This window comes from Dermacentor silvarum, chromosome 9 (genome assembly GCF_013339745.2).
Source record: "Dermacentor silvarum isolate Dsil-2018 chromosome 9, BIME_Dsil_1.4, whole genome shotgun sequence".
NCBI classification, from domain to species: domain Eukaryota; kingdom Metazoa; phylum Arthropoda; class Arachnida; order Ixodida; family Ixodidae; genus Dermacentor; species Dermacentor silvarum.
Genome location: NC_051162.1, coordinates 96,501,472 through 96,515,967, shown reverse-complemented (window position 1 = coordinate 96,515,967; position 14,496 = coordinate 96,501,472). Strand labels below are relative to the sequence as shown.

The following is a 14,496-nucleotide window of genomic DNA, read 5'->3' as shown; positions in this document are numbered from 1 at the left end:
GTTGCCTGTAGGCAACACTCGTCAATAAAAGGTTAACTGATAAGTGTCCCAGTGGAACATCTTGGCAGATCGGGAAGCTATTGCTTGACTTTTACGATAACCCTCCCGGAGGATAATTGTTGCTCCGATGGTTTCTGCTCAATTTAAAAAAAGAGAACATAAGCAGTTTCATTTAACATGTAAAACAATGCCATTACCATAGTTTGGGAGCTGATTTCGTTTAATCGTGGTGTACCTACACCAGTCAAGTATAACGCATGCTGTACAAACACAGGACTACATGGGGTGTGGTACGTCTTTATTTGAATTTCCGTAGATTTCGCTGCTGGGTGTTCTTGTAGTCCGAGTGCCGGACGGCAGATGCAGGCAAGAAAAACTGCAGAGCGACTAGCAATATGCTTTTATTTTACAGGGCAACAGCTTCAGTACCAGAGTCTGTGCAAAAAAAAAAAAAAAAGAAGTGAAAGGAACACTCATTTCTTGTGCAACATGGGTTAGCTCACTGGTGTGGTCTATGGGAGTCCGACAGTTTCCATGACAGCTTTTGTGTCTTTCTTTTTTCTTGCATTTTTGGAGTAGCTGATGATAATCTTTTACATTCAGCCAACACCACGTTACCATTATCACCACTAAGTGTCTTTCATACAGCTATTGCTGTAAAGAAGATTTCGGCACACTAACACACTTTCAACAACAATGCATAGTAATCCAAGATCCCAGAAGGTGCTCGAATCCACACTTGAACCCCCGACTTAATCGGAGATAGCTAGCATTGCCCCTCACATGCATGCAACAGTATGTTGGAGAATAGTACAATACATCACATACCGAATCTCATTTTTCTACAAATTGCACTTAGCATTTCACTACAACATTCGCTACAGTCTTGAATAATGAAGCTTGGCAAGTTGGGGCAAGCCAAGTTGAACAGAATTCAATAAGAAAAGCTCTGATTAATAAGAGAACCAAACAGGTTGAGAACCCGAATACAAGTTTAATACAATACGATAATGTATAACCCCTTTAAGCTTGGTGAACACATTTGAGTAGTCGACTTGTTCCATAGCCAGTTCCCAGTGGTAGGAAGGCAAAAAATTCAGTGGCGATTTTCTGTGGATTTCGACAACGCTTTATGGTCCACATCTTTTTTTTAAGTGCTGCACTTAAGTAAACAAACAGCTGTCACAAAACAATGCATGGTCCCTTCAGGCTCTATACGCGCAACTGTGTATGCCAAGATAGTGCACACTCCGCCTGATGCATTGATGAAAATAAAAGCACTCATGCACGCATCAAGCACTCAAGTGCGCTTACAATTATCTGAAAGGCAACAGTGTTAGGTAAGAGATTAAACGTTCGTTGTGTTCACAATACCAGGTGCGCGAGGTATTTCAGAACACTATTCCTTATCGCCATAGACACCAGCAGGCTCATCATATCTATCTAGGCGTGCGACTGCTTATTCGTTGACCCCTTATCATTCATACTGTGCTGTTTGTTCAAAGATGGAAGCGTACAGGTTGACGCAGGAAATTAAACGCCATGCAGTCCTCGTCGCCCTGGCCACACACCACAGCGACTTCGAAATTGCCACCTTTCTGAACGTAGTGAAGTCTTTCGTTTACAAGGTGTGGACAGAACTGATGTGTTCAGGCGATGACGCGGTATCTGTGGCGAAAAGGAAAAAGCACAGTCAGTGGTTGGACGTCATCAGAACCCCTGATTTTCTCCGGCGGCTGCAAGTTATCGTGAGTGACGACCCAGGGAAGTCAATGTGGGCCATTGCAAAGGACCTCCAAGTTGCAGAGTCGACTGTCAGGCTCGCTGTGCAAGAGGACTTGAGGCACCATTCCCATGTCAAGAGGAGAGGACAATTCATGTCCAATAAAACTCTGGAGAATCGTCTGCTCCAGTCCAAGCGCTTGCTAAGCAAGCTGAAGAGCCCTGAGGAGCCTGGAATGCTCTGGTTTTTTGCAGATGAAAAGAACTTTGACCAAGACCAAAACGTTAACCGCCGTAACGACAGGTGGCTTTGCGCAAGCTCTGATGAGGTGCCTACAGTGATGCACACAAAATTTCCATCGTCTGTGATAGGGTTAGCTGTCATCATGCTGCTACACTTTTTTGCAGAAGGACTTCACGTTAATGCTGCCGTGTACATGGAGGTCCTTGCCACCGTTGTAAAGCCCTGGATAGAGACTGTTTCAAAAGGAAGACCTTATGCCTTTCAGCAAGATTCGGCTCCCGCCCAAACTGCCTGCACCACCCAGGAGTGGCTGGCTGACAACTTCTACAACCACGTTACTCCCAACTTGTGGCCTCCTAGTTCTCCGGATTTAAATCTGCTCGACTACTATGTCTAGGGCGTCGTTGAGAGAGAGGCCAACAATCAGCCACATAATACAAAAGACTCGCTGAAGGCTGCCATTGCTGACTCAATGGCCAACATCTCTAAGGACCACCTGATCCGTGCATGCAAGCATTTCCGAAGCCGAATTGAATAGGTTATTGCTGTGGATGGCGGATTCATTGAGTAATTGTGGAAATAAACCGTAAGAGAAGCATTTACCAAAGTTTGGTGAAAATATGTCTAATTTTGCTGGAGATATTCTCTGCCTGAAGCCAACATTGTGTTCTCAAATACCTCGCGCACCTGGTATACAGCTGAGAATGTTAAGAATGATTCTATTGTAAGTAATGGAGACCCATTAAAACAACCGCTCTTTTCCTGCTCGTTGTACTGATGGCTTCATGTTCACACTACTGTTCTTCCAATGTAACAAACGCATAGCCTAGTCAGAAGTGAAATGTTGTCGATCCCTTGCAAACAGATGACGAGGCGAACTCGCCAGTCAATTTTTGTCACCTCATGTGGGCACATCCACAATCTGCGTAATTCTGTGCGGTTGAAAAACAAAGATCAGTTTCATTGGCTGAAGTCCTCCTTGTCAAGGTATTTTATTTTACTCATGTTTCTGGATTGCATGTAGAAACATTTTTCAAGGGCCCCAAGCCACCTCTGACATTTTGATATACTCCTCTCTACCACGTGACTGGCTTCCCACATTTCATGCACACACACTTTTTGCCGTTTTGATACTCCTAATGCGAATGCATTAAAAATCACTGACAATAAGATACACGTAAATTTTACCCCATGCATATGCAATATGGCCTCATTTCACTTGAGTGGGCAAAGTATTTGCTACACATGACCGTTTTACTTAAAACGTTGCCATGTTTTATTTCTTTCATCAACTATGATGAATGAACAGTTTCTTGTCTCATAATGCCTGCAGGCAATAACTAACTAGTGGATGTGCTCTGGGTCAGCAACTTAATTATTTTTACGAGAAAACGTGACATGATTTACAGTATGCTAAATCGATATATCATTACTTTGTAGTTGCAATTACACACTTGAAAGTGTGCAAGGCATCATCTCCCCACCCTGACTTCCATTTAATAGAGTATGAATGTCTTGCAATAAAATTACACACCTTTGGCACAGTTTAACATGCTTATATAACATGCTTATATGTCACACATTAACGTGCTTATCTTTGCTAAATGTGTCAAATGTGGGACAAATGTTGTGTGATAGACTTTCACACAGTCTATCATAGTTTACGGTTGGAAGGGGTGCTATTGCATGTGCAGCACAGTTCAAGCGAAACACATGAGAACTTTTTCTTGTCACACTACCATAGGCGCCGACTACGGGGGGGCTCCGGGGCTCGAGCTCCTTTCGGAGCTCTCCCTGCCCCCCCCCCCCGCGATCCGTAGCCTACCCCCCCGCCCCTAAAGTGTCATTACCGAAGTTCTGTTACCCACATAATTTGAGGATTCTTTTGCGTGGCCTCTCACTTTTCACTTTTGTTGTAGCTGAAAGCTTACAGCATCATTGGTGGCGTGGATGTGCACGACCTTTAATTTATACTTTCGCTTTATTCCGGCAAATCCTGATAATAGGAGGACAAGCGCATTAGAAGCACCAGCGGCTACCTCATCCATGTTTCCTCACTTCAACATTTTTAAAATTTCCACTGAAAACACCATGCACAGGCACAATATATCTAAATATATACACAGAACAAAGTTTATTATATTTTTTTAAAGAGAAGGAGGTAGCCAACTAAATGGATAGCCTATGCCTAGAGAATGAATATGTTGATGCATGTTCACCTCACTTCAAATTACTTTGCGTGCTTTTTTGACCCCCAAAAAACCTGCAGAATTCAGTGACCCCTTCGGCAGAGTCTTCTATCAATGGCGTGTGAAAAGCATGTGAGTGATATGTGTCTCAATATTAATTCTCTTTCCAGTAGGCAATGCTAACGACTGGCAACAAAAAAAGAAAACAGAGCTTTTCTAATTATTCACAACATTTACACATTAGGGATGGAAACATCGCCTCTTGCATGCAGAGGCCATAAATACGGGATCTTTCAGCAAACACTTTCAAAAAATATTTAAAGGTTGCCTGTGGCAGATAGCACAATTCTAGTTCATGAGCTGGTCTACTCGAAGAGGCGGACATTACTTGCAAAAAAAATTGAAATGCATAAACAACTAATTAACATAATTAGTTAGGGCCATAAGGTAATTAGCTAACAACTTAATTGGTTAATTTTGTGAATTAGTCAATTATGCATGTCAATTTTTTGTGCAAGTAATGTCCGCCTCTTCGAGTAGACGAGCTCATGAACTAGAACTGTGCTATCTGCGCAGGTAACCTTTAAAATGTTCTGAAAGTGTTCGCTGAAACACCTTGTATATAGAATTCACTCAGCAACCAAAATGATGCCAAGCCAGATTCACTCAAAATCAGAATAAATAGAAGTCTAGAAGTCATGCGCAGCAGCGCATATACTCAGACTCAAAGTACTAAAAAAAAGAGTGCAGTTTGGCCGGGAAGGCGAAGCAGTATTAGTGATAGCGAACTAGAAGACAATTACATGAAGGAAGATTCTTACCATTTAAATCTGTGTAAGGATCACACCCGTGTAAGGGCCGCACCCGCAACTTGACAGCCAATATTTAAAAAAATAGGGCTCAACAACGAATTGTCGCATGCAGCGTACTTTCACACGTCGCAACTGGATGTCGAGAGGAGGCGAGAGGAGGATGTCGAGAGAAGACAGCCCGGCAAAAAACACAGCGCGCATGAAGTTAGCAGCCATCCCTGCTCACCCTTTATCGTTGCACCCACCAATTATTACCAACAATTAGATATGGCACACACACCGCATAAGCGTCAACCGCGCACAGTCATTCACAGCTTCGGCAGGGCTAGAGAGGATGCGTGCTCTCCTTCCCATTCGCGTTTGATCATGTGACCTACAACTAACCCGAATATTGAGTGCCCCCGTGGGAAGATAATGCCCATCAAGCCGCCATCCTTTTCGGCTCACTGTTACGTGCTTTTTCCTGCACCCACATTGTATAGGTCGCTCATTGATATGGCCTTCGGATTTAATACGGAACATCACGATGATGACACCAGCGATAATTTGCCCGGAGTGTCGATATAATTGCTTTCAGCATAAAGCGAGAAATAGAAAATCGTTAGCAAAGGGTAGATATATATATATATATATATATTGTAAAAGAGACACACAGCACCCGTTCACTGGGCCGGCTGTTCTATATCCTCTTTCGTCCTTCGTGTCATTTGCCCCCTAGCTCCCGGTGCCCGAGCGCCCGAGCCCAAGTGCATCTCTTCACTCTTTACATTCAGCCATGCTGCAAGTTTCCGGCGCGCCTGGAATCACGCAACCCGTCCAAGCATTGAAGTCGTCATCTGTGAGCTGCCCAGCGCACAACCAGCTTTTCTGGCGGGCGGCACTGACTGTTGCGCGCTGGTCGCAGGTCTCGCCGACGACCATCCCACCGCTCAGCGCTGTCCGTCACACCAAAGCCGAGGAGATTCCCTCAAAGGGTGCTTTGTTGATCACAGCGAGTGGTGCGACTGCTACAAGTCCTTCTCCGCCTCTCCTCGGGTTTCCAAGGACTATCACAGGAAGAGTTGGAGAGGCTGTCCAAGGATGGTGATGCTCTGAATGACCGGAGGGCACAGTCTGAGCTATTTGAAGCGGCGCTTCGTTGCGGTGGCCACTGTGCCTTGGGCACCGCACTGACCCTGAAGGGAGCACCTTGAGACCTGCATGGATGCTACGCTTAACAGCGACAGCGCCGACAGGTGCAGCAAGGGCATTCTCGGAAATAGGCGACCGTGGTAATGGATGGCTCTGGTCAATGGCCGCTGACGCTTGCCTGAACACCAAATCAGGATCTCTGATAGCAGGAATCGGAACTGAAGGATTGCCACCGCCACTGCTGCTGGAACTACAAGGTGTCGGGCTGGTTGCTGCTGAATACTAGAAGATACCGAAGTGCTGCAACTGCTCCCCTGGTGTGGTGGTGGCTTCGGACAACAGGCATCCTGCAGTGAAGGCTGTCTTGTGATGCCTCCTTTGTAACCTGGTATAACTGACACTCCCGAAGACGAGCATGATGACGGCACCGGGTAGAGTGGGCCTGCATGTGGCTGCTGCTGCAGCCCAGGGAGGATGATTGCAGGACTCTGGGCCAATCAATCCAGGCCCTGGTTGGGTTCTCGCTGCTTGAGACATAAGTCTAACGCCTGTCTCGTAGACTGGGCTGGCAGGCCATCTCATTGGTGGACTGAGCCCCCTTTGCGACAGGGGTGGCGTGTGCTGAAGTGGGGCTTTTGTTGCGATTATCCTCGGCCCTCAGCAGCCGTAGAGCCACGGCGGCTGGGTCCGTGTCCCAAGGGTCGCCGTACTGCAGATTGCCCGTGTCGTCGCCGCATGCCTCTGCTTCCGCCGCCGCTGCAGCTTCTTCCGCTGTCTTGGAGGCCTTGCTGCCGGGTACGCTATGGAAAGCGGAGGACGCCGACATGGAGATGCTGGAACCGGAGGCCTGTGACTGATGTGGTAGTGGCTGAGGGATTTACTCGCTGCCGCTGTTGCTGAACCATTGGTTCTCGGTCACTGATCTTCGACGACTGAGCCACAGCTGATGCTCGGGGATGTAGGGGATGTGCAGGCATAAGGAAGTGAGCCGAAAGCAGCTATAAGAGCTGCACTCCATTCAAGCCAGGACCCCTGCTTGATGCCTTCGTACTTGTCCCAAGCCTTGGCGGCACCGCAAAGTCGGTTTGCCGCAACCAGCCATCTCTTTTGGTATGGCCAAAATGATGGTCACCCATGGCATTGATCGCGCGAACCCAAAGGATGACTTCATCTTGAAAGCCGCGAAATGGCGGTATTTGTACGAAAGCCGGCTGCTGGAAGTCGCAACGTATCATCTCTGCCAGGCTACCTGTCCAGCTGCCCGAGGAACCAGGGCCGGTATCCACGGACAGTGTGGTCGCTGTGGTAGTCATGGCAGCCGGTTCTACCACCAAGGAAGCACCAATGGCATACCTTGGTGTCTGAGAAGTCGAAGTGGTTCTCATGATGATATTCTTGCCAAGGGAAGCGTGTATGGCATTCCCAGGCAGGACAGGTCCAAGACGGTGGGGCCGAAGTGCTGTCTCAGTGTGACGTGCAACGGCGCAACCACCACGGATGCAAAGGTGTTCGTCAAAAGCGCGAGCTGGTGATTCAGCTTGGCGATGGTTTGGACGAGATCACCGGTAGAGTCCTGCCCTAGAGCCACCAAGGAGGCTTGGATGCCGTCCCCGGATGGTGCGGTGGGTGCTTGCGACGGTGGTAGGGTGGCCGGCTCCATAACCGAGGAAACTTGGACAGCATCCCTTGCTGGCTGAGAATGCGATGATGTCATGGGGCAGTGATCCAGAGCACGGGAAGTGTGGGCAGCGTTCCCTGGCCGCAGGAGGCACCCACGATGGCAAGGATTCATGTTCAAGGCAGCGTGAACGGCATGCCTTGGGGGCTCGGAGATCCAGGTAGTCCCAGGTGCAGCATCCATGACAAGGGAAGCGTTGACGGCGTTCCCTCGCCAGGAGGACCCTGGACGGCAAGATGCCGGAAGACCCAAGGGTTCTGCAGTACGGTGCTGAAGGCTGGAGCGCCTTAAGACTGGGCTTTCGTTGGCTACGCCATTGTAAGGAGAGACACAGCAGCCCGTTCACTGGGCCGGCTGTTCTATATTCTCCTTCTGCTCGTTCGCCCCCTAGCGCCTGGTGTGCGAGCGCCCAAGCCCAAGTGCATCTCTTCATCCTTACAATATATTTATATATATGGGTAGGTTTCGGCAAGCTGGTCGGGCCCCAGCCCCCCCCCAAATGAAAACTTTCCGCCTATGCACACTATGTTAAATACTCAATTGTGTTCCAGAGCTGAACAGTTTCTATCTCCTTTGTACATGCCCTATTTTTCCTTTTCTTTTTGCATGTGAGCTGGATGCTGGTCAAGGTTGTTGTCGGAATGACTTCTTTCCCAGTCTGCACAGCTGCAAGGAATAGAGAGAAGCACTCTGCAGTCATTGCAATCAAAAACGCGAGACAGGCAGCCACCATTACCTGCATTTCGAAGCATGGGCCTCTCTGTCATCAGGCCTTGGTCACGCTTTGGGTTGTACGTGTTTGTCCCAGCGGATATGGACTTTCTTTGGTTCACTTTGTGACAGCCTGCAGAATTCATGCTTTTTGTAAGTGTCGCATCTCACGAGCATAAGCAAAATGCAATTATCGATACAAGAATGCTCTTCACTCTTATGGCTGTAACTGCGTACAGTAATTTGTTAATATGTAACGAACTTCACGAAGTCTCATCTGACACAAAAATAGCTTCGTTATATCCGATATTCGTTATAAGCATGTGTCTCTTACACTGTATAACAGTGGGGCAATTTTTATTTACTTCGTTTATATCAGATAACTTATGTCATAACCACGATGATGATTCGATAATTTGTTATACCTGTGTTTGACTATTCCAACAGCTCTTGCCATCTCGCAACTTGCAAGTACCGGCACATTTTTCAAATTTGTAGAAGCTTCTTGCATGTGAAACGATGACAGCAAGCATTAATGTTGAAGAACACCTGAAGAATATTTCGATTTGATAAGAAGGCTGCGTTTAAAATGCCCCAGCTGGCATCAGCGCCATTATCTTGACATCATGGCACCTCAAAATTTGCTGACCTGAAGTGATAAGGCCAGGTGAATAAAGAAGTAAACAAACAGGCTGTGCAGATTGTGTTTCTGGCTATGCTCGTGCATGGCAGCCGCAGCGATCAGCGAAATGAAGTGGGCCAGCTTATGATAGCGTTACTTATCCACCTACACTGTAACATAGCCGAAAACTGATTTGTAGAGACAAGTATTATAGTAAATTATTTACTGTGCTAGCAGGTATTTTTTTTTTCAGAGTTTAGAGCGATTTGGAGCGTCATTTAAGATATAACACACAGGAAATTGACGTCAAAAATATTCATGACTCCTTAACTGCAAATTAATCTTCACGCTTTACACATGAAGGGGTCATTGGCCAGAGCTCCTTGAAACATCCTGGGCTTCATGAAACTAAAGTGGATACAAAATTAAAGATTATGAGAAACTGATGTGTGGTAATTAAGACTTAAAGGTTTCAAATTCAACATAACAAAGCCTGCTGAAGGAAGTTCCATGATGTTGATAAGCACTCTTAGCGCACAGTTTTAGTATGGTCCTAGCGGTAATTGACAAATGTCTGCACTTACATTGCAGATACAGTGCTGCCCACTTATAATGGCTAATGATTAAGTGAAAAAAATGTATAATCAGAAACCACTTCAAAGCAGAGTGGCCAGGTTTGTCCTGGGCAGGTATAGAAGAAAGGAGACTGTTGCCATGATGAAGCAAGAACTTAGTAGGGAATCGCTGTCTTTATGCTGAAGAAAACTAAGGTTAAAGCAATTTTTTCAAATATTCTACAATAAGGCTGGAATTCATAAGGAAACTTACCTAAAGAAACCGTTTTGTATTTCCTAGCGCAATGATCATACCCTCAAAATATGTGATAGTACTGGCCCAGGACGCGCCTGTTCGCTAGTTCCTTTTTTTTTTACAAAGTGCATAGTAGAATGGAACAAGCTGCCTGAAGAGCAAGTACATTGCCAAATTGAAGAGTTCTTTATACCTATGCTGTAACCCCCCTGCTGTAACGCCCAAGGGCAATGCAGGGTCATTGTTGAATAAAGACAAAAAAAATATCATCTTGATTGTCTATTGCTGTGTCCTGACTGACCTCACCCACTTTCATATGTTAACTTACACTGAAGTGCATGTCATTAACGGTGTTCATGTGAATGTGGCTGCTTTCTGTTGTACTGGTGAATTACAACACATACTACTATAAACTGTCTCTCACGAGGGAGAGTATGTAAACCAGACTGCGTGAGAATATCTCAATCTCGAAAGCAAACATGCTCCACGTGCACAGCGAAAATGTCCTTTAAGGTGATTCTGCCAGTAAAGAGCCTCGCAACCTTGAAAAAATAATCGTGCTTTGTCAGAACCAACTTTTAATCTCCTCGGTAAACAACAACAGGGCGAAAGAGATTGGGCCGCAGCTCCATGGACTTGCAACTTGGTGCTCAATTGGCTTAGCATTGCTTACACAAACAAAGTTAGAAAGGACGCCAAGTCCTGCAAAAATATAGTAGTTTCCTTTTTTTGATATTCAGAGTAGACAGTTGTACTGATAAATTGCAGTGCGAATAATCACAGCACATACAATGCCTGCAAGTAAGTTAATATGTTTTCAGTTTAAAGCACTTCCCGAAGGGTGATCTAACAATCTATATTTATCAACATCGTCTGCCTTCGGCACCCCTTTAATGACTCCAGTGAACTGTACTGGGAGTCACCATACAAATATAATGTGCAGTGATATCCCAGGGTCAGCTATAACTCTCTGATTGCTTAAGTCAACTTATGGCATGAATTGCAAATGTTTGTTTTGAGTGACATTTTTGCCTATGTGGCACAGGAATCGCGCACTGTGCCAATATTTGCTAAGGATGGCATAACTCCCTGCACATTTTTGCCTGATTTAAAATGGGGGAAGAGACATGCTGCTTTCAGTTGGTATTTGCACAGCAGCTAGGTCACATTTTAGCAAAGGACCAAACTCAGAGGCTGTCACAAGTGAAACAAATTGTTTTAGTTAAACTTTATAATTTCCTTTTCTTATCACAGATTACATGCAATAAATACACCATCACTACACACATTAAACACATCATGCACAAAAAAACTTGGGAACTTTTGCATAACACACTGTAGATGGGCAATGCTGACAAGGTTTATTGTACACACAACATTTGTAAGAATTTACCGTTAAAACACACCTCCATTGTTTGGAATCCTCATTGCTCACACATATCCCAATCCCTTGACACTCTACAATATTACAGGATACCAGCTCATGCTAAAAATTTATACACATGACAGCAACTGCACACCAGTTTTGAGCATCCAAAATGTGAATTGCCATCACACATCATTGCTTTTCAATTTCTTTAGATTGTACCATCAGTCACATTACTTTTGCCCTCATGTTCTGCATCCTACGTGTCCTTGCTGACCACCAATTAAAATTATTCTGGCCTTTTGCCAGGACAAATAAGTACACAAACTCCTTTCTTCTCATTGCAATTAGGTCATGGAATATATAACCCTTGAGCAACATACATTGCCTGCATAAACAAGTTGGACTGTTTTTCATATGCGCTGTATTTGTTTATAATCTATGCTGTTTCTCATATGCATTTGTATGATTATGCATTTCGTACTCCCCATTGTGGAGTACTTTTTGCGGGTTCCTTTGGGGGTGTGTAATTAGATATCAGACAAGTAAACAAGTAAATAATAGTAAATGACACATACATTTCATATGCTTCTGGCACAAGTGTGATGTGGTGCTTCGAAGTGCTGCAGGAGATGATTCGTAAGCCTTCAAGGCCTCATTGACGATCTAAAGAGAAATAGTAAAAACATTTGCTCTTAAAATTAAATTCTAGGGTTTTACGTGCCAAAGCCAAACATTTGCTCTTTTCGACATTAACCAGTGTATCTAAGACATAAGGCTGAGTGTACTTTTGGAGGAATAGACAACACTTTGACATGCACACCTGTTTGATGGCCTAGACCAGAAAAAAAAAATATTATGTGGATTTTTTTGTCGGTGTTCTCTTTTTTTTTTTTTTGCCATGCCTCTTCTCGACCAGATAGGATTGCATGAAATGCTGGATTTTCATAAACTCTTTCTGGTCCACATCTTGTCTTTCAAGTGGCGCTGTCACAAAAGGACACAACTCTGCGTGCCAAGATAGTGCATGCTCCTCCTAATGCACTGATGAAGATAATTGCATTTAAAGTGTGTCGGAAGCATCTTGAAATGCTTTTGATTGGACCTGAGCTGCAAGTCTGATTATACACATAAGGTCTTTTAGTAAAATGAGTTGGAGGTTAGACGTTTGGGTGTTCGCTCTCAGTATGTCATGATGTAGCGGGTTCGCTTTTTTCGTGTTTTTCACAATATTCAACATCCAACACACATTGTTTAAGTGGCTGAGCGGGTCCTTTCCAAGTAAGCTAGACACGAAATAGTTCATTTTCTTATATCTGACATTCCTGCAGATGGTGCTCGCATGGAGTTCACATTCTGTAAACCTGACACACTCACTGGAGAACAGAAAATTGTTCATCCGTTCTGCAGGAGTATGCTTTTCATGATGCTGGTGCAAACAATGTGGTGAAACTTGCACACCATAGGGGCCAGGAAGCTGCACGATCACACAGCATTCCAAACGTATGTGAAGCAAGCTCAGAAACACATGAGAATCAGGTCACTCAAGTCAGGAAAGTTGAGAGCTTCCCTTCGTTCTCAGTGTGCTAATATGATCACTAACAGACACCCTGGGTTAGTTCAGAGCTTCATGGATTCTGTTGACTACATCTGTTGAACCTACACTATCATTTGTACCACTTTTAGTTACCGAAGTATGCTTATTGCGTAGCTGCAAGTTGGAAAACGAGCCTAGACGCCAGCCTGCATGATTGCTTGTGTGTCATGACGGCTGGATCAAAATACCTGTTCAGTACAATTTACGAGTCCAGTTTTGTGATTGCTTATATCCAAGTAATTGATCTGAGTCATATCCACATTAGAAAATGTCTGTACTGAATATACATCAAAGACTATCGTCCCTTTATGACATACACCTGGCCCATGTGGCCTGTGCATTCTGCACACTGAAGGCACTTTTAACCTCTCAAGACACTGGTCTTAGTAGGATGCATCAGTTAGTTTATATGTTGCATGTTGCGGTATGTTTTGTGTACGCTGTGTCTTAGTAACATGCACCATGCACGATTTTATTTGTCATAACTGGAGTGGCATATGTTACGCGTGCTGCCAGGACATCCTCTCCGGTATTCTATAACCCTGTAATGCCCAACCTATCACATATGCTAAGCTGAGTTTGATGCCTCAAAATTCTGATTCAAGCTTGCGAAACTTAACGCAAAGCCCATAGTTGCGTTTTCGTATGCTGCAGCAAAGTTTCCGTAACATAATAAACAATCTAATTACTAATGAATTACTATGCTAATTAAGTTTTAAATCAATACCAACATTCCATCGTTTTTTTAACACAGATGTACTCTCCATGGCTAGAAATAAAGGCAAATACTAATTTCCCTTGATACGGAACTGTGTTTAGGCATCTCACAGGGTTTAATAAGACCCCTCTCTCTCTCTCTCTCTGTGTGTACACCGATTCACCCACCTCCTTTCGCTGGCGCTTTACGAAAGCTCCTCGGAGCTTGTTCTCTTTGCGATTGTGCTCGAACACGGAGGGAATGACGCCAGGCTTCAAAAGCTTCGTGAATGGTTCTATCCCCATTCGCAGGGCAATGCTCGGGTCGTGGACGTAGTCCTCGTTCCTGAAGTGCGCCGAGCAGAGTCTACTGCTCGGTGTGGGCTGCCAGCAATCGCGCTTCATGGCCAGCACCCACAGCCTGCGCAACTTGGGACTCTTGGGGAACGTGTGGAAGCTCACACCGGGCATCGGTGGCATGTTCCTGCACCCGACCGCGGAGCAGGTCGTACACATGGCGCTATATTCCGTAAATATTGGAAACAAGGCCCGCCCGCCCAGCTGTCATTGGAGAACAACACAGACGCCTCCTGAAGGTAATGCGTCACATCTGACGGGCGCCGCTGTTGACGCTACCTCCCGCTAGGTGCTCGCGTCGTCTGCTGCTGATATCCATCTTGCTAGAGCGTTGTAACCGTACCCGTAGTACCCGCAATACATAAAGTCAATAAGGTCGATGTATCAAAAATTACGTGTCAGAGCAACATTTTTAGCTCAACAAAAACGTGTTCACAAGCGATGCTCTGTTTTGGCATTCGTCATTTTTTTTTTCGTTTTCAACACGTGCTTAAATTACAGATTCATCCATATACTGCCTGCACAAAGTATTGAATTTTTATAAAATATTGTGGCTATGTA

General features: G+C 45.1%; 1 protein-coding gene across 2 annotated transcripts; it reads right to left on the bottom strand.

Moving 5' to 3' along the window:
- Nucleotides 1–385: 385 nt before the first annotated feature.
- LOC119463413 (peroxynitrite isomerase THAP4) lies at nt 386–14,311 on the bottom strand. Of its 2 annotated transcripts, none has more exons than XM_049655993.1 (4): nt 13,768–14,311; nt 11,864–11,951; nt 8,513–8,620; nt 386–8,442 (listed from the first exon to the last, which is right to left on the bottom strand). In XM_049655993.1, exons 1-4 carry the CDS (start codon nt 14,092–14,094, stop codon nt 8,300–8,302), a joined length of 666 nt encoding a protein of 221 aa, XP_049511950.1. In that variant the 5' UTR covers nt 14,095–14,311; the 3' UTR covers nt 386–8,299. The 2 variants fall into 2 exon arrangements, with proteins under 2 accessions (XP_049511950.1, XP_049511951.1); XM_049655994.1 differs by having other exon boundaries at nt 386–435.
- Nucleotides 14,312–14,496: the final 185 nt, after the last annotated feature.

Coding starts and splice junctions, on each gene's coding strand:
- LOC119463413 (XM_049655993.1), bottom strand. CDS start 14,094: ATGTGTACGACCTGCTCCGCGGTCGGGTGCAGGAACATGCCACCGATG. Junction 11,952..13,767: donor TAAAGCGCCAGCGAAAGGAG/GTGGGTGAATCG, acceptor ATTTCTCTTTAG/ATCGTCAATGAGGCCTTGAA. Junction 8,621..11,863: donor GTGCCAGAAGCATATGAAAT/GTATGTGTCATT, acceptor TGAATTCTGCAG/GCTGTCACAAAGTGAACCAA.